The sequence below is a fragment of the Rattus norvegicus genome, chromosome 19 (assembly GCF_021556685.1).
Source record: "Rattus norvegicus strain SHRSP/BbbUtx chromosome 19, alternate assembly SHRSP_T2T, whole genome shotgun sequence".
In the NCBI taxonomy this organism is placed as follows: domain Eukaryota; kingdom Metazoa; phylum Chordata; class Mammalia; order Rodentia; family Muridae; genus Rattus; species Rattus norvegicus.
In genome coordinates, this window is record NC_141552.1 from 16264356 (window position 1) to 16291248 (window position 26893).

Consider the following 26893-nt stretch of genomic DNA (forward strand, 5'->3'; position numbering starts at 1 on the left):
GCATATTCAAACTGGTATTATTTCTCAGGAATTTTTAATGGCTAATATTGGTGAAGGAGGATAATTTGAGTTAGGATGAGACATTTTTGGGCAGGATTTGGAAGGAAACATTCATTTAGATGCATAGGAATTACTAAGGTTTTTATAATCAAGCCTAGAGGAAAATTTGGCTTTGGAAGCAGGAGGTGCTCAGTGGCTCTGCTCCAGGAAAGTCTCCTGGAAAGGGCACCTCTGCTTATGCTCAGTACAGGAAGAACATTAGCAGGGAGGCAAAGTCTGCTCCCCATGACATCTGCTGTCCCTTCTTGGACATTCTATTGTCTCCTAGAGAGTTCTGGCATCCTCTGTCACCAATGTTGTAGTGACAACCAGTGCCCTAGTTTCTCTCAGTCCGAGTCTGGCAGATACATCCTAAGACATGTTTTCCAGTCTTAGATGTTTTGGGAGGGCGAATGTCAATTGTGGAGAGACTAGAGTGAAGGAGTCTGACCTTTCGTCTCAAGGAAATGATGGACAAAGAAAGTGGTTCTGGGGAATGTGGAGTAAGTTCTGGGCAGTGTCTTTTGAGCTTTCTGTGGAGGTGGGGTGGGGGGAGGGATGGTGGGGGTCCTGCAGGCTTAAGTTGACCTTTCTAGCAATTGGCCACAACAACTGGAGCATCTGCAAAGGAATTGAATTTCAATGAATATCACAATTCCTGAAAGTCATGGATTTCAGAACATTAATTTTCCCATCCCCAAAGAAAGGATATGGTAAGGCCAATGCTACTATTCTGTGAACTTCTGGCCTTTACTTTTAAAGTTGATTTGTGGCTTGTTTTTTGTTTGTTTATTTATTTATTTAGTGGGTAATATTATTTATTGCCAAAGTCAAACATCTGGGTTACATCCTGGGACCCACATGACAGAAGGAGAGAAATGGCTCCTGAAAGTTGTTTGGTCATGTACTGCACACACACACACACACACACACACACACACACACACACACACACACTCACACACACACACAGACACTCACACTCATACACACACAAACTTTTACGCAATAGTAATTTTTCTTAGAGTCTGATATAATTGGTTCTAATACAAAGACAGCCTGAGTGTAGTTACTATATGATTAAATAGTACTCATGCTCTCAGGAACAGAGTTTAAAGTTTATAGGTACCTAATAAACTTGCATTGGGACATATAAAGAACATTTAAATGTTCAGCAGAAATACAAAGAACAACTAATTTAATTTGTTAAAAGTGAAAGCTTATACAATTCTGAAGGTTTTTATGCTGGTTTTATTATACATGTAACTATGAAAAGAAAACATACATACTTGATCAATGAAATGAGGAAGAGTGATTTAATGAACAGAAAAATGGATGGTACTTCAAAATTTCCATGATTACATATTATCTATTTAATTCCCTCCACAATAGCAAGAAACGGACATTATTATTTATGCGACATTACAGATACATAAACCGAGAAAATATTGTTTGGCCTGATTTTCTGAGCTTTTTAAAGGTTTAGTTAATTGACAGAGCTGTGGTTTAAAATTAGGGTCCATATTCTTCTGTTTTAAATGTGTGACACTTTTCTCTTTTTTTCTCCATCTTTTAAATTGGGTATTTCTTATTTATATTTCAATTGTTATTACCTTTCTGGGTTTCCAGGCAAACATCCCCCTAACCCCTCCCCCTCCCCTTCTCTATGGGTGTTCCCCTCCCCATCCTCCTCCCATTACCACCCTCCCCCCAACAAGCCCCTTCACTGGGGGTTCACTCTTGGCAGGACCCAGGGCTTCCCTTTTATTTCTAGTGGGTGCTGCTCTCCCTGCTCCGTGGGAAGTGGATGGGGGGAAGGCCCGGGCCTGAGGTGAGTTGGAACTGGGGTAGAAAGGCATAGGGCCTCCTAGGTGAGAATGCCAAACCACCACTGCTGCTGCAGCCACCATGGAGAAGCCCTTGTTCCTGCTGCAGGGAGGAGAGTCTGGTGCCCACAAGATGGCTGAAGGGGAGCTGAGAGTGGACAGCTTCTTCACCCGCCTGCTGGAGGTATGAGGATATCCTCCAGGAAAAATTGTGCAGATGACTGAAGCAGAAGTCCGAGGGCTGTGTATCACGTCTCGTGAAATCTTTCTTAGCCAGCCAACAGCTGTGAACACAGGTTTCTTTTGGAGAGCAGGCCTGTGCAGGCCCAGAACCTAGGTGGGACAGTTCAAGCTACCCTTTTTCCATGGCCAATCTCAGATCATATTCAGAAAGTATTTCTTGGGCTAAAGAGATGGCTTAGTGGTTAAGAGCACTGACAGCTCTCCCAGAGGTCCTGAGTTCAAATCCCAGCAACCACATGATGGCTCACAACCATCTGTAATGAGATATGATGCCCTCTTCTGGTGTGTCTAATGACAGTCACGGTGTACTTGTATATAATAAATAAATAAATAAATAAATAAATAAATAAATAAATAAATCTTTAAAAAAAGAGTATTTCTTCCAGGTGATGGATTTCCAATTTATGGAATTGAACTAACTTACTCATGGTGGAAGTGACACAGAGAGTTAAAGTACAGAAGGAATAATCCAGAATGTCCACCAACAGTTGCTGTCACACCAGGACTTTTAAAAGCTCAGCTGCTAGAGAAGCAATGTAGTCTTTGGTTATTCTCAAGCTTAGGTCTTCTAGTCATTATAAGCTGACCATGACACAAAAAGAGTCATCTATATCAAAATAGAGAATAGTAACTAGATTCACACCACACTATCACATTACTACTGTATTTGAGGTTCTCAGTTACTATCTAAGAACCTGGAAGAGGCCTGGGTCTTGCTACACATACTCATAATTTATGTCCCCATTGTCAACTGAGATTCTTCATGCAGCCTGGGGTCAAGGAGGTCATCCCACAAAGCACAAAACACCCATCTCAGATAAACATGTATGGTTTATTGAATCCAAAACATCCATGAATTTCAGGACACAATTAAATGTTGAAACCTAAGGATAATAGATAGAGAAGAGAATTAAGATTTCTAGTTCATAGATCCAGTAAACACCTTCAACAAATCATAGCAGCAAACTTCCATAAGGTAAAGAAAGAAAAGGCCATAAAGGTACAACAAGCCTACAGAACATCAAACTAATTGTACCAGAAAAATTCCTCCATTCACATAATAATTAAAACGCTAAATGCACAGATCAAGAAAGAACATTAAAAGGGGTAAGGTATAAATATCTAGTAACAAATAAATTCAGACGTATCTGAATTACACCAGACTTCTCAACAGAGATTCTAAAAGTCAGAAAATCTTGGGCAGATGTACTGCAGACACAGGCTCCTATATCCAGCATAATCCTCAATCACCATAAAAGGAGGAACCAGGATATTTCATGACAAAACCAAATTTAAACAATTCTTTTCTGTAAGAAAGCACAACAGAGGCTAACAGGACGAAAACTCCAAGACAATAAACTGAACTATACCCAAGAAAAACCAAGAAATTAATCTTCTCTCAATAATTTAAAAAAAGAGAAGCACACAAACATAATTTCACCAATAACCAGAAAAAGAAGAGAATGCAGCAATCATTGGCTTTAATATCTGAACAGATCTTCTTTCCCTAATCCCCAAGCTCCCAGGGGCCAAACTGCCAGCCAAAGTGTATGCAAGGATGCTCTATGGTTCAAGGTGAGGCCTGTAGCCCCACCAAAGGCAGATCCTAGAGGTGTGAGGTGGGAATGGATATGTGTGGGTGGGGGAGCACTGTCATATAGGCAAAGCTGAGCAGAAATGGAATGTAAATATGATGAGGGGAGTGTGGAAAGCAGGACAATAGTTGAAATGTAAATAAATAAAATAACCGATTAATAAAAAATAGCCAAAAATAAAATAACAAGTAAAAAGGTAAATGAAAATTAAACCAAACCAACCAACCAAACAAACAAAAATCCCTGAAGTGGATTGGCCTAATTCTGCTTGTATTTTAATGCTAATTTGTGGAACTCAGGACTGGTTAACCCCAAATAACTGACCCTGTTCCCAGTTAACTGTGATTATAAAGAAGCCAACAGCCAACAGCTGCACAGCAGAGAGATGGGGGAGGGGAGTTTCTGAGGGCTTTGCTAGAGAGGATCATGAGGAGGGAAGAAGGAAGAAGAAGCTGCCAAAGAATAAAGGAAGAACGTGTGTGATGGAGAGGAGAGAGGAAGAGGACAGCAGCCATGGTTAAGGGAGAGGAGAGCCTGGTCCTGAGGGCTGTCCAAGTGCAACAAAGAGCAGCCAAGATGCTCCACAGTCAGTAAGAGTTGAGCATTATTGTTTGGAAAGTAGATCTCGTACCATGGAAGGCAGGCAGCTGCACAGCTACTGTGTTACTAATGCACACTAAAATAAATTTAACAAAATATGTATAACCAGTAAGACAGCTCTGTAGAGGATCCTAAAAGGAATACTTTAGTTTGAAGGGAAGGACAAAATACCAGAGAACACAGGGGATAAATTAATAAAACTAGGAAAGTTAATCAAAGAAGACTGTGAAAACCACAAAAATTAACAAAATGACAAAATTTAATACATAGGTTTAAATAATAATTACATATCACTAAACTCAATATCTAGGGTGGTGGGGCATGAATTCTGCCATGGTCTGAACTCAGAAAGGTGGGGTTGGGAGAAACATGTCTGGTTAAATAGTCCACCCACATTGTGTCAACGTGATTTAATCTAAGGACAAAGAAGTGGAGCATCTCTCACGGCTTTCTTCTAACCCCTTGAAAGGATCACTAGGGTGTGGCCTCAGTACTTCATACTTCTTGCTAGGTCATCGAAACTCTGGGAAGCTTGAGATTGTCATAGCACAGTATTAGGCTAGATATACTGAGTAGATGATACTAAGTTGTTCAGATGGTGATACCCATTTGCATGTGTTCTTAATGTGGACCTAAGGAAAGAGAGATCAAGGTCCTTAGAATAGAAGGAACATTCCCAGTCCTTTTCTACCATTCCAGACTGAAAGGCTGGTAGGGAGAAAGTGGTAAATAATAAAGAATTAATAGATGATGCTTTGAATGAAGGGTTGGTTTTTGTGCTGGTTTTAGACAGGGTTTCAAGTATCCCATGTTGCCCTCTTCCTGGCTGGCCCGGTTCACTTTGAACTCAGATAAACCTGCTTCCACTTTCCAATAGATAGTCTTACAAGAGGGGCCTCCGAGGTCTCTGAGGACAGCATTAGCCTTTGACAGTTGAGGTGTGTAACCCACAACTATAGTTTTAGCCACTTTGTTCCATGTCTACCAGCTATTTTAGATTGTTGCTGTCTATGCCTGACAATCAAGGACACAGAAAAATAAACTGATACAGAGCAAGGACATGGTGATCACATCCTTTCCTGTTTTCTATGTTCTAGATGAGTTTTGTTAAAATTCCAATATTGCAGAAAGCTTTATATAGGACCCAACATATTAAGGGTCACTATGCACTGTTCTATCTAAAATGGCCTAATCAGAACTGACTACCAGACAACACTTCCTGCGGACTTCCTATGAGAGGTTAAGTTTTTTGTGTTTTTCTCTTTTTCTTTTCTTCCTTTCTTTCTTTCTTCCTTCCTTTCTTTCTTTCTTTCTTCCTTTCTTTCTTTCTTTCTTTCTTTCTTTCTTTCTTTCTTTCTTTCTTTCTTTCTTTCTTTCTTTAGCTTTATAAGTTTAGAGGAATGTATTTTGGGCAGCCATTCTGCCCTTAATATCTTAGCTATGGATGTGATCAATCAGTGTTAGTTTGTGCGTTCAATAAAATGTCCAGTTTTGAATAAGGTAGATGCTTCTGTGTTTTGTGGGGTGACCCACGGTCAATGTCTAGTGAGTTGGGGCCCTGGGTATGGTCGCATACCACCAGGACACAGAGGGTGCAGAGCAAAGGCAGAAGAAACTGCATGCAGTTGCAAGCTTTATTAGTCCTTATAATGCTAGGAATATGCAGTAATACAATTTTCATTTTGTCAAGATACCATAAGATCATTATTCCCAGGATACCAGGAACAACTGAGGGAAGATTAAACAAAGAAATACGAATAAACAAAAGCTTCTTCTCAAAATATTCATATAACAAATCACCTCTCTTATTATAATCAAAATATACTCACCATTACCAAGAGAGCCTGAGAACCACTTCCACAGAAACAGGACACAGCAGAACATAGCTTAAGTCAAAGTGAGAGAAACATTTTACTCTCCAGGGCGGCATTTCAGCCCCTACTTGAATCTGTCACCCGTCCTTTCTTGACCCTGCCTGGGGGCTGCATCTCTATGTCTTAACAATTCCTTCTTTTTTCTTTTGTTTTAAAAGAAACACTATCCATGACATAGCTACATGTCCTTGTAGGGGTTTAGTCATGTAAAAATAAAGCAACATAATACACAATGTACATAAGATTATAGCAAAACTAGCTCCTCCCAAGCTATGGAAAATCCTTTGAAGCCAAGCCTTGGGATCTAATCCTGTCAATGGATCAGCCAAGAATTTAGCTATTTCCATAGGGGTAGTATCTTCTAGCTGTTTACCAAAAGACATTCGAACATCATATTTCAAGGCATTAATTACTTTTGTAGCACTTTCATTACCTTCCAAATAGGCTTTAATTAACTTCCAATCATGTTTCGTATCATTATCCATATATTTATTAACACAGAAGTAGTAGGATTTCAATCATATCTTAAATCCTCATATTTTTCAATAAATAACATGAGGCCTTGCAAGAATCCTCAACCAGTGAGACTGGCCCAGACCTTCTGAGATCCATTCTGCCCCAGGAGAACACAGCAGGTGGTATCAGGACAACACAGAAACTCAAGACTCCAGCCTGATGCAGGGACCGCCTGCTGGGTTAGGAGAAGACTAAGCATCAGGTTCCTGAACGAAAACATCACCCCTGAACACACAGGGTCGCTGTGGCTATGCCTTCAAGGCATCTTCAGCAGCAGCTTAAATGGACTAGGGATAACAATGGGAATCTGCCTGCAGGAGGATGTGAGAATCCTTTTGCTAAGGCTTGATCTCTAGATGTTGCCACAGAAACCCTTGAACTCTTCTTGGAGTACAGTCCAGGCAGAGGCTGAACACAAAACATTCTGATTATGAACTGAGTTTAACAGATAATCTGGAACCTGAAGGCCACAGGCCCAAAGGTCTGCAATGCAGGGGTGAGGTGTCACTGCATGGATGACCACACAGTGCAGGGGTGAGGAGTCACTGCAGGGATGACCACACAGTGCAGGGGTGAGGTGTCACTGTAGGGATGATCACACACTGCAGGGGTGAGGTGTCACTGCAGGGATGACCACACACTGCAGGGGTGAAGTGTGACTGCAGGGATGACCACACAGTGCAGGGGTGAGGTGTCACTGCGGGGATGACCACACACTGCAGGGGTGAGGTGTCACTGCAGGAATGACCACACACTGCAGGGGTGAGGCGTCACTGCAGGAATGACCAACACTGCAGGGGTGAGGCGTCACTGCAGGGATGACCACACACTGCAGGGTGAGGTGTCACTGCGGGGATGACCACACACTGCAGGGGTGAGGTGTCACTGCGGGGATGACCACACACTGCAGGGGTGAGGTGTCACTGCGGGGATGACCAGACTGCAGGGGTGAGGTGTCCCTGCAGGGATGACCAGGAAGCTGACTGAGCTCCTCAGGGCTCTCCCTGTCCTGAATGTGCTTCCCTTCTAGGTGAGCACTGCAGCTTTCAGGGAGCTGGAGGCCTGTGTGGGCAGCAGTAGAAACTGCTAGCCTTGTTATTCACAGCTGAAACTATCACACAGGGCATTCCAGAAGTGAACACCACCAAAGTGGGGCCTTTCACAGCATTCTGGGTAGGATGGCAAAAGCCCCATGACAATTTCGCCTGCGATCCATACCAAATGTCTGCTGTCAGTGCCTGTCTCTTAGGAGCCACCTGGATGATTCAGGGGATGGTCCTAAAGAAAAGGCTTGGCAAAATTGAGGTCCCCAAAGCCAGAGGAGCAGTGAAGAGGTGCCGGGGCCGTAGACCATGGAGACTGACATATGCTGATGCTAGATACCCAGACTCATCCCTGTGTCCAAGTCTGGATGTCACAGAGGCACCTGGCAAAGGTCCCAACACTGTCCTTCAGGATTCCACTGTCTCCCTACTTGCCCTCCACCTCACCCACACCCAGTGGCTCTGGGAGTCAAGGACTTCATCACCTTTTTCGTTTTCTTGTCATATTGCAGGTACTGTGACTCGGCCACTCTTCCTCCTGCAGGAGACACATCATTTGTCACAGAACAGGACTGCTGCACCAGGAAGACCCAGAGCATAACCAGGACCCTGCAGTGAAAAGCAGGACTGGCCCTTCATGCTGAATGACAGGAAAAGCACCCGGCCTTCTCTTTGCTGCAGACTGGATTCCTCAGCCTTCCTGTTATGTACAGGGCACTAGTACCCTTCACAGGATACTTAGTGTTTATAAGACATTTATAGAATTCATCTTGTATATAGGCCATTGGGCTAGGAGCCAGCATCAAGGCATCAAGTAGGAGGAAATACAGAAACATTCTAGGAAGGGACAGCCAGGGGCCAGTGGGATGGCTCAGTGATTGAGGACCAGAGTTCAGATTCCAGCACATGGATGTTCACAGTCATCTGCAGAATCAGATCTAGGGGGTCCCATGGCCTCCCCAGCTCCCAAGCAGCTACATGTGTGCGTCTTAGACACTTCTTACTCACCGTGAAACAACCTAAGCCACAAAACATCCCACACCTTCTTGGATGGGCCCATCCCTGGAGGAGTCTTGTGTGTTCTGGGCTTCAACTCTAGGAAGGCTTGGCCTTGTTTTATAGGATGTCTTATTCCTTATATCAGCAGAGAAAGAAAAAAAAGATCCAGTCCTGGAACCCTAGAGGACACTGCCATGATGTCACTGCTGTGCTGGCATAGGCTTAGAGTTATCTCCATGATCCTTCCGAGTCACCTAGAGCTCAGGGAATGATGGAAAAGTCCATGTGAGTTTGCCCAGCGCTTGCAACCATGAGAAAGCTTGGAAAACACAGGGCACATGTGGTGTTTGATCCTGGGTCAGTTCAACCCTCTTGAGCCTGCAGCTAAGACAAACAGTTACACTGGCCTGAGTTAACAGGCCAGATCTCAGAACCTGTTTGCCAACCATGGAACACTCTGGATCCCTCCTCTCAGCTGGTCCTTCTTCCTCTACACCTCATCCGCCCAAGCTTCTCAAGAAATGAAGCTACCAGGTTAATACAACCACAAACTGAAGGCAGCAAGAGCCTGCAGTCACCCAGTGGCAATGTGGTCAGTCCATATGTCCCCTGTCCCTGCACCGTCGGTACCTGTGAGAGCCATGGCAACCTATTCCCTTCCGAGGTGAGGACAATTATACCCACAACCTTGCTTTCAACAAATCCTGCCTGGGCATTGGTGGGACCCTCATGAGATCAATCTGATGCAGGCTCCTAAGACACTCTGGCTTCCTTTCTGGCTGCTGGAGCTTGGGCACTCTGGCCTGGCCTAATGTAGGATCAGCAACATCCAACTCGGTCAGGCCTCAGCCAGCCCATATTGGGGGCCCTGCTTCACTCCTAGGTGCATTCTTTTCCCACATCTCTCCAGTCTCTCCCTCATCCCTAATTCCCCTTGCCTCTCAGGCCCAGCCCTTCAGTCTCTGATGGAGACTGTCCTGGAAGGACAGGAGCCCCTCCCCTGAGATACTCTCCCACCCCATGCTGCTGGGCTCTGACAACTCTGCCCTTGGGCTGACTCATCTCTACAGGCACAGCCTGCTGCTCCTCTGCCCCTGCAACCCACTTCCTAGCTCTGCTTCACAAAAACACTCTAAGATCTCTACACTGGATTCCTGTTCTATTTTGCTCCCTCTCTGTCCTCCAGAAGTTCTGCTGCTCTCTCTCACCAGAGCAGGACCCACCAAGACACTGATCCTGACCCCAGCAGCCACCAGCAGCCCAGGTCATGGGGCTACTAACAGCTTTGGCCCAGGACTCAGGGCTCCTTCCTTCTTCAGTATCGAGTCCAGGCTGAGACCATCTGGCCTGCTGCTGGGTCCTTGAAACCCTCAGTCTCACAGCCTCTGGGCACTCTGAGCCCTAGTCCTTATGGCTAACAAGTAGCTGCCCAGTCAAGCAACATGGGCCTCACTGACTTCCTGGTGTGCCATGATGCTTTCCCTGCATGGCCGGGGATGACTGCATGCTAGGAATATGTCTGGAACTAGACCTGCAGGTAACACCTGATGGGTTGGCCAGGCTGTCCTCCTACTCCTGTTCTCAGGAGATTCTCCTGACTAAGCCTCCCAAGTGCTGGGATGAGAAGTATATGCCACCATGCCAGCTAGGGGCCTTCAGGTGTGATGAAAGACTGGGATCTGTGGTCCTTTTATTTCCAACAGTGGGGACACCAGTGTTCTGAGCATTCTGTCATCTAGGACTTATATTCCATGTACTTCACATGAACACTGTGAGACTTCTGCACTGGTTACCTGTTCTCTTTGAAACCTGTCTTCAGGTATCTGACAGTGGGAGTCTCCATGAAGTTTTTGTCACCCTGAGAATGTGGCTATATTAATAAGCTCAGGCAGCATGCAAACACAACAGAGGTTACAAACAAGACTACCAGGCTGGGGCCACTAAGTGATAGAGTGCTCCTTTGGCATTGTGAGGGCCCAAGTTCTCTTGCAACCAACATCTGCTGGGGATGTAGCTCAGTGATTAGGCACTTGCCTAGCGTATGTGAGGTCCTGGGCTCCATCTCTAGGACTAAACCCTCAACCCGTACCCTGAACACACCAGGTCCAGGCATCACTGTCAATCCTGAGGGCTTGAGTTTGATCCTTAGGCCCTCTCTGATACAAAAAGAGAAAAAAACTCCCCTGATTTGTGTTTGACCCCCACATGTGTCATGCCCGCCCCACTTCGAGTGTATAATTAAGGAAAGCATGAGTAAGTGGTTGAGAGGCACTCCCTGCCCTTGCAGGAGACCCCAGTTTGCTTCTCAGCACAAACTGCATGTGACTCAGCAGGTCTCAGGGTAGAACTGGATATGTGACCCTGTGCTATAGCACTGTCCAGAGTGGGGACTGCAGCTTCTGAAGAGGAATGCAGGCCTGGCCTCCAGACCTCCACCTTCAAGTCCTGCCTGGACAGCCTGATGCCCTGGCAAAAGAGACTCCATCTCGCCAGAAGAGAACTGCACTCAAATGACACCTCAGTGATTAAAACTATCAGTCCCCAAAGGCATGCCACTGAGCAGAGATAGCCTCAGTCATGCACCTCTGCCCATGCCCAGTTCCTTGTGTCAATAACTCAACCCTTTCATGAACTAGATGGCAATAGATGAGGCAGGATGATCAGTAGTTTACTGGCCAGTCTGGGCTCTATGAGATGCTCTACCTGAAATCAGAACCAGCAAGAAATTCAGCATGAAAGCTCTTTGTAAAGAAGCTCAATGACCCAGTTCAGAGCCTGGGACCCCGCACGGTAGGATAAAGTGACTCCCATGGCTTTTCCTCCACCTTCAACACTCATGCTTTGGCATGCACACCCCTACAAGGAGATCAATACACATGGGATAAAAAATTAAACAGAAACATTAATGAAGACAATGCATACAATGTTTTAAAGGATCCCAGGAACCCTCACTTAGCACTTTCCTTTCCTTTGTCTTGGGAACAGCACCTGCACCAGTGACTGGAGACTTCCTGAAAAAGAGAGAGGAGAGATGCACTGTTCATTCAGCTGGAGAGCTGTGCAAAGACCAGAGCCACCCGCCTTTTTCTGACAGTGGGAGCTGGGCCCAAGTGTGGGCTGTTCCTACTAGAGGCACCACAGGAAGAGGACCACCTTCCTCAAACCTTCCTGGAAGTCAGAGCACTGGCTATGGACGTCCCTCAATCCTCAGAAGATTCTCTTTCAGCAATGGCTCAGAGCCTCTTAGGACAGAGAGGGACCAGAGCTTCCCCCCAAAGCAAGATCCCTGTCTTATCTGACAGTTATGAGGGCTTAGGGATGGGACAAAGGATGTGACAAGGTTACATGTAGCACAGGGCTAGTTTAGTAAGGCAATCAAAGAGGAAAGAATCCTGGAACATTCCTCATCTGTTCTTTTTGCTCTGTTCGTAGGGATGAGGGGCAGTGTGGGGTAGAGGACTAGGACACAGCACAGCCTTCTCTGCTCATGGTGAGCTTTCTAGGCTGCCTGGTCACTGTGACCAGCAACTTTTCAACTGTGCCATTCTACTACCAAGGCTGACACAACTGGTGACCATGTAGCAATAGGACTTTACTGACTTAGCGACATTTGGAATCACACAATGATCATGTGTCACAGAAGAGTTTTTTTTTTTTTTAAGAAAAGGATTTTAAAAAACTATTTATTTTGTCCATATGAGTGAGTACACTGTCCCTGTTTTCAGACACAACAGTAGAGGGTAGAAGATGAGATTAGAAATGGTTATAAGACACAGTGTGGTTGCTGGGGATTGAACTCAGATCCTCTGGAAGAGCAGTCAGTGGTCTTAACCACTGAGCCATCCCTCCAGCCCCAGTATATTGTATTTTCAATGTTGTTTGTTTTTATTTCCTTTTTCACGTATGTCTGTATGGCGTTTCTGTGAGTACAGGTGTGTGTGTGCCTGTGTAAAGGTCAGGGACAACCTGAACACAGGTCCTCACCTTCTACCTCTCGTCTATGGCTGTGTATGCTAGGCTAGCCCTTCCCCCTAATCCTAGAGACTGTCCACTTTAGGCTCCTATCTCCCTGTGGGAAGGGCTGGATGACAGACACTACTGCATCCAGGTTTATGTGGCTTCTAGGGACCTAAACTGTTGTTGGGTTTGTTCAGCATGAAAATAAACACAATTTTCACAGCCCAGGCTGGGCCAGGCAGCGCACAGGTCTTTGCTGCTCTTGCAGAAGACTTGAGTTCAGTCTCCAGCACCCGGGTCAGGTGGCTCACAACCACCTGAGACTCCATGTCCAGGGACTTCCAAGCTCTTCTGGATAAAGCTACATGGCAAAAGCATTGCTGGGAGCTGGAGGCTTCTAGTGTTGGCTTCTCCCTGCAGTAGGGGGCAAATCATGGGCATGTGAGGTAACATGGAACCCTGTACTTCTACAAAGTGCAGAAGCTCCTGATGTCCCTCATGGTGCCCCAGAGCCTGCTCAGCACTCATGGAGGCTTCAGGAACATGGCCTTTTCCTGACCTGTGTGCACTGTGCATCCTCACTCTCTACCCCCTGCTTTTCTGGGTTGGAAGTCTCAAGTGTAGGAGGCGCCAACCATAGGCCTCTTCTCTCAGCATTTCAGCATTTTACCCACTTGACCTTCACCAGGCATCCTTTGCTCTACACAGTTACATCAGCCTGTGAACCTCATCCTCCAGACTCTAATGAAGCAAACACCCATGTGTGTGGAGCTCTCATAGTTAGCCAGGCTAAAGGGGAAGGCAGCAAATCCTTCATGAACTCTAGAGCTCCTGAGGCCTAGGAAAATGTCTATACCGGGGCTAAACTCATGCTGCCCTGTAAGACTACATTTTTCCTTTAAACAGAAGGATGTGTGGTGGTGGTGGCACATGCCTTTGATCCTAACACTTGGGAGGCAGAGGCAGACAGATTTCTGAATTCTAGGCCAGCTTCCTCTACAGAGCTAATTCCAGGTCAGCTACACAAAAAACAACACTGTCTCCAAGGGTAAAACAAAAAGAAAGAAAGAAAGACAGAAAGAAAGAAAGACAGAAAGAAAGAAAGAAAGAAAGAAAGAAAGAAAGAAAGAAATGAAAGAAAGAAAGGAAGGAAGGAAGGAAGGATTCATATTTTGTATACAATGAGATGCCTGCCTGTCTATGCCTGAACCATCATGTTAACTATAATTCTTGTCACATCTGTATTAATTCAAATACTGAAGGCTAAATGGGTAAATCTTAATGACAATACAATTGGGGGGGTGCTGAAGAGATGGTTGGTTTAGTGGCTAAGAGCAGAAGACCCAGGTTCAGTTCCCAGTGTCCACATGGTGGCTCCTATTAGCCTGTAATTGCAATTCTAGGGAATCAGTCTGGACTTCACGGACACCACACATACCACATGGTGCACAAGCATTTATTAGGTGAAACACTCAGGCCCATAAAAATAAGTATATAAAATATATGGTTAACAGACACTGTGATTCAGGAAGTTCTTAGTGACTTTGGTTATCATTTCTCTCTCCTGGAGACCTGTCTTCCTCATGCTCAGCCTCCCTGGCTTCTAGGACATTTCCTAGCTCTGTGGAGCATGAAGTACTCAACACCATAAGCCAAGCATTGCAAAGCCATCTCCACCTTCACTGCTACACCTTCTCCATGGCTGTGTCTAAAGGGAGAGACTTGGAATCCCACAGATGCAAGGCCAAACCTGTTGGGCTATGTGAGCCCAGCCACCAAATAGTCAGATCTACTCCTGTCCTTGGCTATGGCATGAGGCTCTTAAGACAAATTAATCTGAAGGATCTCAACAGCTATGCTGTTAGACCTCTCATTGCTCTGCCCGACCTACAAGCTCCTTTACTGGCTCAAATTCACACCTGAACTCCTCTCCTGCCTCAGCCATCATCAGCTCTTCTATTTCTCTCCACCTGTGCTCTGAAGAATCCACACTAAGGTGGACATTAACCTCTCCATGGACCTCCAGACGTATGCTTGTGATTACTCTTTATTGGCTATTTTGTATTGGTTCGTGGGACCTTCTAGTCTCATGCAGAACACTGCTCACACATTTTGGATCTTACAACACCCTCTTGATTGAGAATCCTGACTAATGACTGACTGAGCCTTCCATGCCTGAAGTCACCCTCTGTCTCCCAGTCCAAGATGAGAATCCCCACCCTAACCCCATGGTGTCCAGTTTCATCTCAGAAGCTAGGCTCTGTACTACCCAATATCATTTGGATCTTGGCCTCTAATTCTCTGTTAAATCGTTCCTCTCTTCTTTAAAACAAATTCATCTTGTTTGTTTTTTGAGACAGGGTTTCTCTGTTTGGCCCTGGCTATTCTGACATGCTCTCTGTAGATCAGACTTGTCAGGAAGCCAGATATCTGCCTGCCTCGGCCTCTTAAGCACTGGGATTACTGGATTGTGCCAGCATGTTTAATTAAAAATTAATTAGTGGCAGTGCATGTTGGCACATGCCTTTAATTTCATCTGTTGGGAGGTAGAGGCATTGTGAGTTCCAGGACAGCCAGGGCTATAAATTAACACCTTGTCTCAAAGAAAACAAGCCAAAAATGAAACAAAAATGTTGCAATATGGTCTTAGGTATGTAACTGAGTCTGTTCTTGAACTCTGAATCCTCCCACTTTCACTCAGGTGCTAATCAGCTGGCTTCTGTCTTGACTTTCACTGTGCACTCAGGGCTGCCAGGACTGTTACCTCTCCCAGTGTAACTCCTGACTCTCTCATCAGCATCATCACAAAACTCCTGCTAAGAATTAAGGAAACCTGAATTCTAAGGAACAGTCGGAGCTCCAGTATTTCCAAAGCTCACTCTAATACAGATGGATCCTATGCTGCAGTAAAATGGTCACAGCTGGAGGTCTTAATTCCAGGACTTGGGACAGAGGGGTTGGAGGATCTTGAATTCAAGGTTATTTTTATGTTACATTGTTGCTCAAAGCGAGTTGGGCTGCTACAAGATACCCTGTCTCAAAACTATACCAAACACACCTAAAATGAAACAGAGCAGTTTGAGTGGGCACAGATGGGAAAGCTCGGCACTTTATGGCTAAGCCACCTGCTGCCAGCACCAAAGTCCATGCACAGCCCCAATTCTGAGCTGTGTCTGGGACCCCACTTAGGAGCACGCACCAAAGTAGCTCAGATCCAGGGCTTTTGGTCTAAGAGGAATTCAGGCAGTCACACTTTGGATGCCAGTTCTCCAGCTCAACTGCCTGTCAGCCCAGGATCTGGTCTTAGTCATGGCTTGGCATCCCTAATTCCTCCCAGCTGTGCTCTGAACTCACCCTGTACCCCGTTCTGATGAATCTGCCATTCTCCATGGGAGTAGCCTCAAGAAGTCCCTCACATCTGAAGCACCACTCTGAGTGCACTAAACACTGCAGGGGAGGGGCATGGCCAGCAGAGCACCCACCCCTTTCAGCTGTAGAACATTTAGCTCTAGAGTGAGCACTGCTGTGCATTGTGGAACTTAAGCAGTATCCCAGGCTTGGCCTGGGAAGAGCCGTTGACACCCACACTTTCTGGTGTGACATTGTCTCCTGAGGATAGAGTCAGGTCAGGAGCAGCAACTGATGTTCACGAGAGACAAACTTTCTTCACCACCTGCCCATGCTGGCCCTAGGATCTGGACTTTTTGGGTGACATGATGCTGAGTCCCCCAGGTAGATGGGTTTTCATGGGTCAGGTGGTTATTGTCACTAAAGGTATCCACGAGGATAAGTCATACTGTACTAATTCCCATATTAGATCCCTTCTCACGGGTCACAGAGGTCGTGCTGGGTCCTAAATGTGGACCCAGGTTCCTGCGCACTTTTGAGGAGACTGGTCAGGGCTCAGGCTTCATGACATTTTGTTTGAATTATTTTGGGGGATTTTATTTTTACTGTTGGGGACAAATCTAGGGCTGCCATGTGCTGGGAAAAGGCTTTGCCACAGCTGTAGATCATCCCTAATTATAAACTCCTAAATTCTCCCAATCCTGGAACTTTCTAGGTCCCTCACATGATGCAACCTTTGGGGGATTCCTCACATAGAATCATGGGGTGGATTGCATCCCAAAGAGAGACAGTGGGAAATGTTCCCCAGTGTCTGCCTGTGGCTGTGGTGATGAGAGTGCTGACCAGTGGATGGCAGGGCCCATGTGAAACCCTTTTGTTTTCTACTTGAGTGGAATCTTCACCATGCCTTTTTTTTTTTTTTTCTTGAAACACAGGTTGCCCTGGAACTTACAGTCTTCCATCACCCTGACTCATCTTCCCATGACTGGGATGATAGGCTTAAATTACTATGCCCATCTTTCTTTTTTTGTATTTATAAATCTTCTAAAAGCCAGAAGGATATAGAATTTAAAATTTTGCGGTCCAAGGCATTTTCAACAGGGGATTCTTGACCTAGGACTATCCAGACCAGTTTTTATTGTGTGGGTACTTCATTCCCGTAACAGCTTATGTTTGACAAAGAGTTCCAAGGTGTGATGTCACTGGGCATCAGGCGTTGTCCCAAATAGCAGCACCGACTCAGGTTGTAATTTAGGCTGGAGAAACTTACTAGGACCCTGGTAATCCTAGCACCCTGGGGCCTCACATGTCCTTAGTCTGATCTAGTGATGAATCAACTGCTCTTGAGGGTGGATTGGAATTCTAGTCACTGTGAGGCAGGAGCATTAGTATCCTACAGCCACTCTGGGCTCCATAGGAAGACCCTGTTTCAATAGTAAAAGGGGTCACCTGCGAGTTCTTACTGTCTTCCCTGAGGCCTTCCTGCTGGAGTTAGAATAGCTGTCTCATCAAGTTGAAGTAGAGGGCAGAATGTTGGTGCCTTCTATAATGAGGACTAGTGACAGATAGTCTATGGAAATTCTAGAAAGATCTACAGGTATTTATGTCATGTGCATGGGAATTGCTGGCTTCCCTGTGTCCTTTGCCTTTAATTTGCAGTCCATGGGGCACCTGGGAATGTCCCAAAACCAGGCTGCACACAGGGCTTGTCCCATGATTCTCACTTGCACCCAGTGCCTGCCTGATTGTCATAAGTCTGACAGAGCCACTGTATGCTCTCCTGACACCTGCAGAGAGCACTATATGGGACCCTACCATCCCCACACTGTCCATCAGTGTCTACAATGTCCCTATATGGCACTGAGATGGTCTAAGCTCCTTCCCGCCTATATGCTGCATCAGAATCTGACCATTCCTAATTTCCTCCTCTCACACCCACACTAGAAGCCCTGTACCCACACTAGCCCCAGCTGGCCTGTTGCCTACTGACATCTCATGGACTCTGTCCCAATGCCCTGCCCTGCCCTCACTCAGCTGACATTGTGGACATCTCAAGACAGTCACTGGACAATGGCTGACACACTTGTCTGGAGACTGGAAATGTTTCTCGATCTTGGAGAGGAAAGAAGGACCCTCCAACTACACTGTCCTCTAAGGAAGGTTATTAAGGTGAGGAATGACAGGGACTGTTTTGTCTCATGTCACACATGTCAGTAGTAAATATCCTAGGTATTGGATGGCACTGTTAGCATTTACAGAACAAAGCACATAGTGTTGGGAAAGATAATAAATTATGAGTAGGATTAGAAAACCCCAAGCCTCTTCCAGGTCCTAAGAGGGCAAAAAATACCACCAAACACAGCATTAATGTGATAGGTTGGTTAAATCTAGTTACCAGATTCTAGTGTGATACCTATGACCCTTTTTGTGTCATGCTCAGCTTATAATGACTAGAGGACCTAAGCTTGAGAGTCACCAATGCCTCTCCCTTGCTTCTCCAGCTGCTGAGCATTGAAAAGCCCTAATGAGACAGCATCTGTTTGCAGACATACTGGATTATTCTTCTTCACTTTATCTCTCTGAGTAACCTCCACTCTCAGTAAGTCAGTTTAATTCCATAAATTGGAAATGAGTCACGTGGAAAATATATTTTCTCAATACAATCACAGATTTCCATGTAAAAGGTGAAACATGAACTATCCCACCTAAGCTCTGGGCTTGCACAGACGTGCTCTGAAAAGAAACATGTGTTCCCAGCTGCAGTCTGCATTCAATATGGATGCTCTTGAGGTCCTCCCTGACCTGCATAGATTAAGATAATTATCTTGCTTTCTATCAAAAGAATTCATTATGCCAAGTTGGCCTGTAGAAGGAGGCTAGTCTCTTCAGTATTTTATCAGATGTGCTTAATGTATATAATCATCGATAGTAAGTGAAAGATCTGTTTGGAACTGAAACTGAGTGATGCTGGAGGATGATCCTAAATGCACAATGAGCAGTGGAGGCACCAGAGCCCGGTGTGGATGCCTTGCAGGCTACCACATTGAGCAGGCACCGCTCAACCACCTGTACATACACATCTCCTGAGATCTCTCTACTTAATGGGAGATGATGGCGTCCATCTAGTATAGCACATGCCCTAGAAGGACAAAAGCTACCTACAGGAGCTGTGGTGATGGCTCACAGGTTAGAGCATCTGCTGCTCTCTCAGAAGAACCACATGGACCCTAACAATCATCTACAATGGGGAATGCTATTCCCTCTTTTGGATCATGAGGGAAATGCACTCAGGAGTGCATACATACATCCATACATTTGAAAAAAATCCATTGAGTTAAATGATAAAAATAAATATAATCAGCAACAATAAAAAACACAGCATATGAATGATCAAGTGAAACAGCACCTATAAAAACCTATTTCCCAAAATGACGTTGATGGTCATTATCTTTGTGGTTTAATACTAATGCTGTATTGTAAGAAAAACTGAGGCACATGGTTCTCGATTAGGATTATTCTATAATCCTTTGTGAAAGTTGTCATTTTTTCTGCAGCTCTACAGGCATGAGTGTGTGTTACTCAATATCTGGTGCACACAGTCAATAAGGAATGTGTGTTGTAGACTGATATAGACTAGGATGAGCAGAATACATGACAGCATGGATACAGTATGTCAGTGATTACATCATAAAGTGTGTGTCCATAAAAAAAGTCACATTATCCACACAAAAGACACTATCACCATGTGTACCCCTTGGTGGCTTTGAATTCCCTATTTACCCATGCTGCCTGGACCATGCAAAGATCCATACCCAGCTGTCAGTTCTAAGTCTACAGGAGTGGAAAGGACCCTTAAATAAGAAGGTCTTAAGAGTCAAGAGTTACAAATCAATTTTTATTCATAAGGAATACAATTTACAAAAAACAGGCATAAAATGAACAACTAAAATGGTATAAAAATGAAAAACAGTAACAAGAATATATAACTATGAAATAACAAAAAGAAAACTTCAATGAAAATCATAACCAAAAACATTTCTTAACAGCATTTTCTTAATGAACATTTAGAAACACAGTTGTAGTGCTGTTTCTCCTCTAGGACAAGACGTCAAGGCAGTCCCCTCAGATGTCTCTCAAATGGTGTTGTCGGTATGAGAAAGGAGAAAGACCTCAACCAGACAGGCTGGCATACGGATACATAAATGTAGGGTCTCTAAACATTGAGGAAATTATCTGAGAAGAAGAATATTCACCCAAAAAAAGTATTTGACTGTGAGGATTGTCGTCACAGGGAACTCATGAGAGAGAAACTCATTCCTCAGGGGGCTGTCTTCCTGGGATCCGTCCTATGCCATGTCTCCTGCAGTTCCTGAGACCTGGGAGGAGAAGGCAGCTATTAAGACACGGATTTGGTGGGGACACCCATACCAGCTGTCAAGTTGCTGCCTTCTGTCCCTTCAGCTGCATTGGACAGACAGCACTGATCTTTTCACTGAAATCATTGCTGATATCTATGCAGGCTGGGGAACATCACCAGCAACCCTCACAGTACTGTGGGAGAACAAGCTGCTCCTCAGACTCTACCAGTGCAAACCAAGAATGGGGAAATGGGGAGAGACCTAATTGGGGTGCAGGAAGAAAGGAGAAGGCCACATGATACCCAGAGCAAAGCCAATGACCAGGACTCATTTGCCATTTGCACTTGGTTCTTATCCCTACAAGGTGCTTCCAACCATCACATGACCCCTGCATGACCTTTGTCACACGACCAAGAACTCGTTCAAAACTCTTCATAGCATCCAATCTGTGATAGGGAGATGCAGTCATGTGATATGTTATTCCTCTGTCACCATTTCTGGACTGCAGTTTCAAAAAGGGCAGAGAAGTATAATTGCCCATAATTCAGTTTCTGAAGAGTGGTTAACATCCCAGAATACTTGTGCATAGACAGAGCAATGAATAACTCTATCACATGAGGTGGGTGACTGACTGGGTGTGGGGAGATTAGAAAGGTGATAGGGGAAACAAAGTTGTATCCAATAGGCAAATGGTATCAGACATTGTTAATCTGACTCAGCTGCTTGTTCCTACCACATTTTGCTGGGTCTGGAGGTTGCTGGCCTTCTCCTGTTCGTCTTCATTATTCGGGTTCAACTCAAACAAATATCGCTGTAACTCCTTGCTCTCCTGCTTCAATGTGACCAACTTCTTCTTCATACATGCCTGGTCCATCAGGAGCCGGCTGTGCAGGTTGCTGGAAACACACTCTGCATAGTAAGATCCTGAAGCCTCTTCCTCCCATTCCAACTGCCATATCCCACAAACTCCACCAGGACCCAGATACCCATAAAGACTTCATAGAATACATCTCCATACATGTATGGCTGCTGCACAAAAAGCAAACGGCCAATCCAGGGAAAAATAAATTATTTCTGTGACCCAAGCACTAATAAGAGTCCATGTCTGTCCAAAAGAACAAGGGATCTACAACTACCCATGAGAGCCCAATGCATCGGGGCAACATCAATTAGTAGGCGGCAAATAACCACAAGAGGACAGTAGAACCAAGGGAGGTCATGCTAACCATGTGGTCCACACATTGAGCTTTGTTAAACCTGGTATGACCCCAGAGCCGCAGGTTGGCCTAATAACACTCTGGTGCCTGAATCAGTGTAGTTCTATCCAGAGCCTTCTAAAGATGCATAGACACTGTGGTGATAACTGACAGTCTCTTATGGAACTGAAACTGAGTCCAAAAGACCCACGGCACAGTGATATTTAAACAGCAGAAGAGATGGACCCAGAGCTACAGGCTCTCCAGTCCAGAACAAAGAGAGGCGGGAATGGATATTCCACAAGTGATGGGCCCTTCTGACAAGTACTTACCAATAGAAGTTAATCTCCTTCTCGAGCTTCTGAAATTTCTCACGATGTTCAATGTTCTTTGTGTCTAAGTTGTGCAGTAATGACATGACCTCTTTCTCCTTTATTTTCAAGTTTTCATAAAATGGATTTGGCCTGAAGTAGGGGCTGGCCCCAGGAAGATAGAACCCAATGAACATCGAGGTTTAGGATTATATGAACTCAGGCTGTGCCCTGTACTACCCCAGCCCTGTAAGGACACTTTCTGAATTCTACATATTTGGATCTTCTTCAGCTTCAGAAACTTGGAATTGTGTGCCCAGGACAACAGAAGCTAAGCACCCAGATAAAGGGTTCCCTGGCTCACTTTTTTCAATCAGGAGGGCTGGATCTGCATTCAAACCTGTTATGCTGTCCAGAGCCTAGGCCCCAGAGCTTACCCAACCACACACACACACACACACACACACACAGACACACACACACACAGACACACACACACACACACACACACACATCCAGAAACCTCTGATTTCATTTTTCCTGTTGTGACAAGTGGAATGCTACAAGCCGATAACTAATATTCTAGAGGCAGACAGTACACATAATTTTGGAGATGGGACCAGATATTGCCACAAACTTATAATCTGCCCAAGGCATACAAATGTATAGACAAATGTGACCACACAGGCAAAGAACTGTACTGTTGAAAGTGGGGCTCCCAAAATAAAGCACTTACACCTCCATGAAACTATTATACAGGTAAATCCTGAGGTCAAAAAACAGACCCCTAAATTCCAAGTGTGCAGGGACATAGAAACATCTAAAAGTTGTGCATATGCATGCAGACCTGTGCACACACAGACACACAAACTGGGACACACCCACAAGAAAAGAAAAGTAAACAGACTCAGAGAATGAGAAAGAGAGACAAATATGGAAAGAGCACAATGAGAATCAGTAGAAATGCATGCACCATTACTGTCTCAGAGTGTAAGGCACAGAGACAAGAAGGAGCAGGCCAGAGCCTCAGGCCTTCTAGTTAAGCATTGATATGAACAACCTGGGACCTGTCACCTAAGGCTGCTGCCAGGAGATGATAGCGTTCAGTCACCTTCCTAGCAAGTACAAACACTCTCCACAAACTCACAGCACCTAGAACCTTGCAAAACTACCACCTGTCAAGGGCTTTCCAATTGTACACTGGGAACCCATGCTCCAGTGACTTTATCCCTGAAATCTTCACTCAGATTGCAAGTTCAGATTTTCAACAGGCAGAATCAGAGAGTTCATTTTCAATCTCACTCCTCAGTAAGGGTCAGGTTCTGAATCTCCTCTCTATGGGAGATGAGGTTTAGAACAAGGTCGTTTGTTTGGAGCAATGCATACCTCTTGCTCATGGATCCACCTGTCACATAAAGGAGGCGATCTGTCAGCTCATTTCTCTCCTTGGTAGTTAGCTCCAGTTCTCTATTCAGCCTCTCCTCTTCCTCGTTGGCCTGCACCTTGTTTAGGACATTTTCAGGGGATGACGTCTGTCTGCAGGCCGCTGTAGGTAGAAGAACACAAGTGAACCCGCATGGGGTGAATGCATAGAGCATACACAGACCACAGTGAGGTCCAAACAGGAGAACATGCTTGGAAGCCAGTGTCACTGCAAGGAGTTTGGTCTATGTGTAAGAGGCATCCTAAGTGGATCACAGTTCCCCCACTACTATATAGAGACCAAGAGATGTAAGCAGCCAGGTGTTCCCTATGCCCACCCACACAGGCTTACAAGTACCAGAGAGATGCCTTCTCCAGGATTATTATCAGGTACGCAGGCTACAACCTGGTTTCAGGACCCTCACCCCTCTGGTTTCAGAAGTCAGATCATCAATTCAGCATCCACAATGAATTGATTGATCAGGGATACTCAGATATCCTACACTGTTACTCTAGTCCAATAACTTTGCATTAAAAAGTCATGTAGGGGGAGGACATGGTCAACAGATTTATTAATTCCCCCTACTGAAATGACAAATGCCCCAGAAGTACCAATAGGTTACAGGCTCTTTCTCTACCTGCTCCATATAGTTTGGCTACTGTAGAAAAATATCTGCCACACAGAACCTCTAATATATGAAGGTAAGATTGGCCCCGTCAGCCAGAGGTAGTCAAAGGAGTTCTAAGAATATAAGGTCATGCCAGGAGCACAGTTCTCTCCCTCTTACTACTGTCAGATAGTCACTGAATTTAAAGAAGCAATGAAAGTGAAGTACATTGATGCCCTGTTTAATTCAGAAAAGTTATACCCTCCATGCCTCCTGATAGTGTTATTATATCAATTTAACATACCGAATGCACTGTAAAAGTAAAGACTAGAAGTTCACCCAATAATAGCATAGGCATTGCCATATCCTCCATGTGGTTATGGAGAAACTAATAATGTGAAAACCTTGACTTTCAGGAATTGTGATAATCATGGAATTCAATATCTGTGGAGATGTTCCAGTGGTTGTGGCCCATTGCTATAAAGGCCAGCTGAAGGCCCCCACACTCACCCCTGAGAGGAAGCTCAACATACACTGCCCAGAACTTACTCCACATTCCCCATGTCCTGTGTCCATCATTACCTTTAGGTTTCGTTTGCTTCACTCTAGACTCTTCTCTATCAACATCAACTCTCCCAAAGTGCCTGAGAAGACGGGCAAACATGCCTGTGGATATATCCTTTGGACACTAAGAGAAAAAGTAGGGAATTGGTTGTCACAACGATACTGGTGACATCACAGGGATTCCAAGGTCTCTCTATGAGACAATAGAATGTCCACGAAGGGACAGCTGATGTCACGGAGAACAGACTTTGCCTCCCTGCTAATGTTCTCCCTGTACTGAGCAAAAGCTGATGTGCCCTTTTCAGGAGACTTCCCTGTGGCATAGCCACTGAGCACCACATGCTTCCAAAGCGAAATTTGGCTCTAGGCTTGATTGGAAAAACCTAAGTCATTGCTATGTATCTAAATGAGTGCTTCCTCCCCAATCCCTGCACAGAAATGTTTCATCCTACCTCAAATTCTCCTCAGTCAGCAATATTACCCATTAAAGATTACTGAGAAATCACACCAGTTACTATAAGTAGCCAAAGAGGTCTCCTGTCTCATCATGTGCAGGTGCATGAAATCACACCCAGAAATAGCCTGTAGGGTAGGTTGCGATGTGGGTGTGTGTTATAGGTACAACCTGAAGCTTTGTGCTTAACATTTAACAGTTGCCACCGGATTCCTTAGGAGAAAGAATTGCGTTCATTATGGTCCTGGCAACAATGTGGTGATCTGTTAGCAGAGGAAACTGAAATATTGGATCCACCAGTGAATGCACCCTCAGGCTGAGTGTGGGGCTCTCCTCTCTGCACCTAAGTTACCAAAGCAGGATTGTTTACAGGCCTCTCTAAGCTATAACGTATGATTTCATCTGAAAAATAAAATAGTCAGCAGATGTGTGTGTGTGGGGGGGGTGCAGCCAAAGGAGTAGGACAAGCCTAGAGACATAACTCAGTGGACAGAGTAAGAAACAAGCATCTTCACTCCTGTTTCATGGATCACCCCACAAAACACAAACGCATCTATCCTACTTAAAAAAAAAACCAAGTTATTTTATTGAATGCATACACAAATATTGATTACAGTATTAGTAGCAAAGCTCAGATTTTGGGGGCAGATCCATGACTTGAACTATCTTCCTGACAACATATAAAACAATAAATAAATAAATAAATAAATAAATAAATAAATAAATAAGAAAAAACAGAAAAATAAAAAAAAAACACAAAAAGCACAAGCCTTTCATGTGAAGTTACAGAAGAGTGATCCAGTGGTCACTTCTGACCAGGTCATTTTAGCTATGACAGTGCATAGTGACCCTTAATTTGATGGGTCCTATATAAAGCTTTGTGCAATATTGTCATTTACCCAACCTCATCCAGAACATACATAACAACACAGGATATGATCACAATGTCCTTGCTGTGTATCAAGTTATTTTTCTGTGTCCTTGATTGTCAGGCATATTACAGCAACAATCTGAGATGGCTGGTAGACTTGGAAGAAAGTGGATATGAAAGATCCCCGTTTGATATCAGTACAGCCATTTCTTAAGCATGAGAATCTTTTAAGCTGGCCCTCGCTTAGCCCCTACACATTAGACAATAGAACAGAAAGTACAGAAAGCACATTCCCACCCATTCTCTAGGAAGCTGCCGGACCATGAGAACAGAGGGTACAGAACATATTTACTGCAGGGCAATTAGAAGACAGGAAACATCTCTGGGAAGCTGACTGACCACTATAGAAGTGAGATGTTCTGGGTACTGAATGTAGCTGTGCTATAGGCTGACATAGCTATAGCCTTGTCCTGGGAACTCCAGAAGAGAAACACCTGACAAGACAGATATCCTTGGTCCTTGTCCTGGGAACCCCAGGATAAGAAAACATATATCAAGTCAGAAGTCCTTCGTACTGAAATAGCTGCATTGATGTGGTTACGGCCTTATCCCAGGAATTCCAGGACGAGAAAGATCTGCCTAGTTATCCTTGGCACGAAATAGCTGAGCTAAGGAAACTGTGTAATCTTAACTGACTATTTAAGCTGTATATTTCTGTTGTTTGAGGCTCCTCACATCCCTCCTGTGTGAGGACCGTGTCGAGCCCCAGTGCATTGGTATCCCAAAGTAAACCTCTTGTTTTTACATCAAGACTGAGTCTTGTGTGTTCATGGGGTGGTGATTGTCCTCAGGACTGGAGCGAGAGTCTCCTCTGTCTGAGGGTCTTTCAGATAAAGCTATAGTTGTGGGTTACACACCTCAATTCTCATTGGCTAATGCTGTCCTCCCAGTCCTTGGAGGCCCCTTTGTAAGACGACCTGTTGGAAAGTGGAAGCAGCTTTATTTGAGCTCAAAGTGAACCTGACGAGCAACGTAGAGAACAAGATGGGGTAATTGAGAACCTGTCTAA

General features: G+C 44.8%; 3 protein-coding genes across 8 annotated transcripts in view; 1 reads left to right on the forward strand and 2 right to left on the reverse strand.

Moving 5' to 3' along the window:
- Nucleotides 1–26893, forward strand: part of LOC147998880 (disks large homolog 5-like) — a 115540-nt gene that overhangs the window by 68232 nt on the left and 20415 nt on the right. The gene's annotated exons all lie outside the window — the stretch shown is intronic.
- Nucleotides 1–26893, reverse strand: part of LOC147998883 (disks large homolog 5-like) — a 46489-nt gene that overhangs the window by 10584 nt on the left and 9012 nt on the right. For 2 of the 6 annotated variants that reach the window (XM_087595875.1, XM_087595877.1), the window contains 5 exons: nt 24518–24623; nt 23292–23451; nt 21927–22070; nt 21132–21294; nt 19916–20416 (listed from right to left, as the gene is read on the reverse strand). The exons of 3 other annotated variants lie outside the window; for them this stretch is intronic. In XM_087595875.1, the coding sequence (XP_087452001.1) occupies nt 20387–20416; nt 21132–21294; nt 21927–22070; nt 23292–23451; nt 24518–24599 (579 nt within the window). In that variant the 5' untranslated portion in view covers nt 24600–24623 and the 3' untranslated portion in view covers nt 19916–20386. Of the gene's footprint in view, nt 1–3238; nt 3481–19915; nt 20417–21131; nt 21295–21926; nt 22071–23291; nt 23452–24517; nt 24624–26893 lie in introns of those variants that run through there. One more of the 6 variants, XM_087595878.1, reaches the window with a different exon arrangement.
- The window catches only part of LOC134483477 (disks large homolog 5-like), a 74223-nt gene continuing 67254 nt past the window's right edge, over nt 19925–26893 (reverse strand). Inside the window, exon 8 of the mRNA XM_087595952.1 lies at nt 19925–20026. The gene's annotated coding sequence lies outside the window, so the exon portion shown is untranslated. The remainder of the gene's footprint in view (nt 20027–26893) is intronic.